The sequence below is a fragment of the Vombatus ursinus genome, unplaced genomic scaffold (genome assembly GCF_900497805.2).
Source record: "Vombatus ursinus unplaced genomic scaffold, bare-nosed wombat genome assembly UNPS02014801.1, whole genome shotgun sequence".
Taxonomy (NCBI): domain Eukaryota; kingdom Metazoa; phylum Chordata; class Mammalia; order Diprotodontia; family Vombatidae; genus Vombatus; species Vombatus ursinus.
In genome coordinates, this window is record NW_020954579.1 from 14,421,038 (window position 1) to 14,427,337 (window position 6,300).

At 38.8% G+C, this 6,300-nt stretch overlaps 1 protein-coding gene across 1 annotated transcript in view; it reads left to right on the forward strand.

Moving 5' to 3' along the window:
- SRP68 (signal recognition particle 68) overlaps window positions 1-6,300 on the forward strand; it is a 59,645-nt gene that overhangs the window by 50,267 nt on the left and 3,078 nt on the right. The window contains exons 13-15 of the mRNA XM_027872937.1: window positions 1,368-1,497; window positions 3,101-3,176; window positions 5,224-5,276. Coding sequence (XP_027728738.1) covers window positions 1,368-1,497; window positions 3,101-3,176; window positions 5,224-5,276 — 259 coding nt within the window. The remainder of the gene's footprint in view (window positions 1-1,367; window positions 1,498-3,100; window positions 3,177-5,223; window positions 5,277-6,300) is intronic.

Sequence of the window (6,300 nt, forward strand, 5' to 3'; positions counted from 1 at the left end):
CCAGATTGGGAAAGGGGGTAATCAGAAGCAAATACTTCTGAGGAGGGACAGGGTCAAAAGAAAGAATAGAATAAATGGGGGGGCAGGATAGGATTAAGGGAAATAGAGTTAGTTTTCACTGCATGTCTACTATGGAAGTGTTTTGCATAACTGCACATGTATAGCTTGCCTTTTCAATGAGGGTGAGTGGGGAGGGAAGAAGGGAGAAAATTTGGAACCCAGAGTTTTAAAAACACGTGTTGAAAAAAAAATGTTTTTACATACAACTGGGAAATAAGAAATACAGGAGATGGGGTACAGAAATCTATCCTGCCATACAAGAAAATAGAAGGGGAAGGAGGGGAGAGATAGCAGGGAAAGCAGACTAGGGGAAGGGGTATTCAGAATGCATGCCATCTTGGGGTGGGGGGAGGGGCGAGATGGGGTGAAAATTTGGAACTCAATCTTGTGGAAGTAAATGTTGAAAACTAAAAAAAAATGGAAAAAAAAAATTTGTTCCAAATGGTCCATTTTTTTACCGACAATATCATACTTCACTAATAATGAGGGGACGATTTGTGTTCATATATCCTCTCCCTCCTTTTTTCTCTTCCTCCTACTTTGGAAAAGGAGGAGTAAAGACTGAATAGGAATATATTAAGCTGAATTAGGGAAAGCAAGATTTGCAGCCTTTCAAACTTTTCTTGATACTTAATTTGAGAATGAGCAAACTAACCCCTGGCTCTGAGCAAAATTGCAAAGTTTATTTTTCCCCATCCTTTGATTACCCTTCCTGAATGTCTCTTTATTTCCTTTTTCTGTCCTTCGGATATTCTGTGTTCTCTTTTGTCCACAATCCCCCAATTAATTCAAAACTTCCCCTTTCTTCTAACCCTAGTCAAAACACTCACCCTGAAAACTCAGCTGCACTTACTAATTGATAATCTGATTAAATTCATAGTAAGATATTAATGAAACAACTCTCTAAAGACAGAGTTTAATATAAGTGATCTTTTCATTAGTATGATCTCTCCAGGACGGTGGCTCCTCAGGCTATGCTGAAAAGTTCCAGTTATCAGTATTTTTGATTGGGAGAAAGGAATGTTCCTGTACTACTTGTCTACTCCAGAGGACCACCCTGTTTTACTTGTTCAGCCAGTGATTAAAGATGCATTGAATCACTATCAGATATGATTCAAGTACTTCTCAAGTACATAGTAGTCAGTGCAGCAAACTTAAATATTTGAAATCTAGAGACCCTTTGTTTATAACCCTTGTTCTGATACTAGAATACCTGTTACCTTGGTTTAAATTTAGTCTGAACAGCTGGGAAAACTAAAGACTTAAGTACATGTTGCTTTCGATTCCTGTGGTTTGTTTCCCACCAGGTGTTTCTTCATTGCTCAGTCTTATGTGCTGGTGAAGAAATGGAGTGAAGCCCTTGTCCTATATGACCGAGTCTTAAAATATGCCAGCGAAGTGCAGTCTCAAGCAGGAGCCTCCCAAAACAGCCTAAAGGTTAGAGCTATCCTCCTCTTCTGGTTTCTAAGAGAAACGAGGGGCTTTTTAGGAGGACATAATGATGGTGATGATGATAGTGCTAGAAAATAATAATAGCTAGCATTTTTATAGCTCTTACTATGTGCCCGGTATACACTAAGCACTTTACAGTTATCTCATTTGATCCTCATGACAATCCTAGGGAGGTAGGTGTTACTATTATCCCCATTTAAAAGATAAGGAAACTGAGGCAGGCAGTTAAGTGACTGGCCCAAGGTCACACAACTACTGTCAGAAGTCAGATTTGAACTCAGGTTGTCCTGACTCCAGTCCCAACACTCTACTACTGTGCAATATAGCTGCCTCTAGAAGCTAGGGGCAAAGTAATTAGGCTCCTTTTTTAAGCTGTACTTGAAAGGTAACCTAAAGAACACTAAGCCCTTGTGGGCTACAGCTTTGTGACCCAGTGACAGAGCTGTTCTTGGGCTTCAGGTTCCTAAGCTTCAGGAGGAGCTGGGGTTGTAGAAGGGAAAGCCTGTTCTTTGGATTAAAATCATGTCCATTACAGCAGTCTGAAAACTTTACTGCGAGGTATTAAGAGATTGGTTGTCCTAGCTCTGGGACCTTTAAAACAATGAAATTTTTGACACAACTTGTGAAAGAAAGCGATTATAATGTTCTGCAACTGCACAGAGGTGACTGTGATTTTCTCACAGTACGTCTCATAATAGCTACCTAGGCAAGTCAGGAAGTATTGCACGTTTGTTGTGTGCCTGGAATCATACTTGGATCTCTGTAGATATAGATATAATATATGGGGTTCTATCTTCAAGTTGATTATTTTGATAGTAAGACAAGTTTTTTTATTTCCTACATATTAAACTGTTTTTGAACTTTAAAGGACATTATATAATATGTTATATTTGTGGTACAGACTGGTACAGTAAGAGTTCAGTGTGGGCTGAAGTACAGAAGGCTTCTTAGAGGAAATAGGGCTTTGGAGGTGTCTGCTATGCACAGAAGCAGACAGGTGGGAATAATTGTGATGTATCTATAGGGCAAAAAGGAGAATGGCCTTAACTAGACTACAGAGAAGTAATAGGAGATAGCAGTAGATAGAGAAAATGGGGCTTTTCATGCCGGGTAGAAGAATTTGAACGTAAAACGCCCCTGATTAAGAATTTGTACTGCTTGCTGATTGTCTTTTGAACCACATTAAGAATAGTGTTTCACGAAGGCTAATCTGGCAATAGTATATAGAATAGGTTAGAAAAGGTGGTGGGAAATTTAGGGTTTGGGAATGGGAAGATAAATGGGGACAGTTAAATGTATTTGCTTTACTCTAGCTCTCACTAGATTCTTTCTATTTCTGCAACCAAAAGAAGTGAGACAGGAAGAAAAATTGTATTGATTGACTCATTGCCCCCTCTATGTGAAAGAGATTAAAATCATTTATAGGAACAGAGAGTAAAGTTCTTTGAAGACATTAAATGGAAAAAAATTAAATGATGTTATTTCTAAGTAGTGCCCATTCTGGCTTGTTTTATCTGCCATACTCTATAGTATTTTGTTTCGTTAACCCTCCTCTCATCATGGACTGATGTTTTCTAAAACGTTGTAGGAGCTACCCGACGTCCAGGAGCTGATTACTCAAGTGAAATCAGAAAAATACTCCCTACAGGCAGCTGCTATCTTAGGTAAGTTTCTTTTTTTTTTTTTTTTTAGGCAATTGGGGTTAAGTGACTTGCCCAGGGTCACACAGCTAGTAAGCATCAAGTGTTTGGTCTGAGGCCGGATTTGAACTCAGGTCCTCCTGACTTCAGGGCCGGTGCTCCATCCACTGTGCCACCTAGCAGCCCCATAAGCTTCATATTTCTCAAAGATTGTATTACAAAGTCTTTACTCTTCCTTTTTCTGCCCTTTTTCTTTCCATACTGTATCAGTGTCACCTCCTTGTTTTTCCTCTAGGCTGCTTTTGGAAGGTGGTAACTTATAGCTTAAGAATTTCTTGCTGGTGATTCTTTGAAACCATTTGAATGTTCTAACTCTTGACTCTTCCCTCTTGAGCACTAAGCCAGATGATTTAAAGCAAGTGTTTTTAAGCTTTTTTTGTGTTACAGACCCCTTCTCAGAATAATGCTTTTAACTATATAAAATAAATAACACTAGTAATAGCAGCATATGTATATAGCCTGTCAATATTACCTCATTTGATCCTTGCAACAGTCCTGGGAGGTACTATTATTATTATTATGCTATTATTAAACTAAAGCTGATAGTAGTTAAGTAACTTGCCTGTGGTCACAGAGCTGGTAAGTGAGTGAAGGTCAGTTTGAACTCGGGTCTTTCTGACTCCAAGTCCAGCACTCCACCCACTGTATTACCTAGTTGTCTCAAGATACAAAGAACACTAATTATACTGAAATAGTTATCAAAATATTCAAGAAATCAAAACAAAAAAACCAAGCCTGGACCCTAGGCTAAGAACCCCTAATTTAGAAGGATGAGGAGAGAAGTTGTTATGCTGATTTGTCTCATTCATTTAATAAATATTTATTAAGCTACTTATTTTGTTAGTGTCACACCCCCACCCAGGTTGTTCCCATCAGTTCACACTTGCAAGTTAGGTTCCCGGAAGGACAACTGCTATTTCGGTATTCTGTGGTTCTGTACTCCTAAAACTGGAGCTCAAGAGCTTCTACCAGTAAGCCAACCAGGAAATGCAGTTAGCCCAAAGTAAAGGCATTCACTAAGATGGCATGGTAGGAAGAGTACCTTCAAAATATATCGGGTTTGATTAACATGACCTCTGGGAACACTGGACACAAAGGTAGAGAGCAGGGGTGTTGAGGCATTCTTGTAGGGAACACATGGCCAAGGTAACTCCCATCTCTTACTGCGGGATCCCAGTTACCCTGTCTCTTCTGATGTAGTTCTCAAGTTGCTTCCCTCTGCTTTTAGTGGCTCAGTTGAGCTTCTTGGGTCTGCTTCTGTCTGCAGCTTGGCTGTTCTTTATTGAATCCATAGTCAACTCCTTTCTCTGCTGCTGGAGACCTCAACCCTTGAAGCCACTTTCTGCCTGGAATGCTGCCTTTCTATATTTGTCTCTCTGGAGAGCTTGTCTTTCTGTTCCCTGCCTTGAATTGATGGCTGTCAGAATTGTTAAGACTATCTCCAGCGTTTGGATTTTTCAAAACCTCTAAGGATATAGTCAGTCTTCTTTCAACCAGTGGCCAACTGCTTACCCTTCCAGTTGGTTCAGAAAATTCCTTCAGGACCTTTAGACTTGTTTTTGAACTTTGTTAGCAAATTAACCACTGGTTACCTCTTCTAGGTGTCCCTACTCTCTGTGATTTCAACTAGCTGGAAGGTAGGTAGGGAACCAAATCCCTCCCACTTTTTAGAGTATGGAGGAGATACAAAGATAAGTCTGATGTTTTTTTCAAACAAATGCTAGTTTCCTTTGGGCTAAATATATTTCCAAGTTTTATCTTTATCTGTCCCAAAAGTAGAGCAAGGCCTTGGAGTACCAGAGGCTTATGGCCTTTTCACATTCGTTCCGTACATGTGTGCCTCACTGTCAGAAGTTGGGCCAACACATCCTACATAGCAGATAGCCTCTTATCTCAGGATTTAGGGCTATGAGCTGTCTTAGTTCATAACACACATAAATGCCTTTGGTCTGCCTTGTATGTGTAACCTGTGCACTTTAAAGTTTTATATGTTCCCCTCTGAATCTTCCAGATACAAATGACCCTCATGAAACAGAATGTCCTTCCCAAGTCAAGGACAATAAGGTAAGTCTAGGCTTTGATACTCTGGGAGGAGCTGTGAGAGTCCAGACTTAATGAGACTAGTTACTTACTAAGTAGTACTAAGATACAAGATGTCATTTTGTCACCCTTCACCAAAAGCACTGAAATATCATTTCTATAATGAACATTTATTAAATCTCTAGGCCAGTGGTCTCCAAGCCTTTTTTGATTGCACATACTTAACAATAAAAATTTTGGGGTATGCACTTCCAATATATGCATCTTTGTTTATAAATTACATACCTGTACTAACATACATTATAAGAAATAAAGATAGAAATGAAAAGGGATGTGATAAAGATTAAATAAATATTTTTAAATTTTCATCAGTACAGAAACTTGCTTGTTAAAAATATTAATATTTATTGATATCTTGTTCATTATTACTTAATTGATATTATAGTGAGCAATGCTATTGAATATGCTTCATTATTTTCAGAAAAATCTGATATCCTGGTGAATAGAGTAAACCTGTAAATATTATTCAGTTAATTTGATCATTGTATTCATCATGAGAGTGAATTTTTTTTTCCCAATTGAAAGATGATTAATACAGTGCCTGGCACATAGTAGGTAATACTTGTTGATTGGTTCATTGAATGTAGTCAAGTGAACAGAACAGCTTTCACGGTTCTCCCTGTGTAGATATTCCTCACACACAATGCAAAAACAATAAGCAAAAGCAAATTGTCTTTGATTTCAACTCAGCAGAAAATTTACAGCATAAAATGTATTCTTTCTTTACATAATTCTGCTTAATGGATGTTGTTATGGCCAATTTCCTATCCATTTTTGGATATTGTAATTGTTTTTGCTTGAGTGTGAAAGATGACAGGAAGGGCAGTGGAACCGGGCTGTAGAGTGAAGAAATTTGGATGTACACACACACACACACACACACACACACACACACACACACACACACACACACACACACACACACACACACACACACACACACACACACACACACACACACACACACACACACACACACACACACACA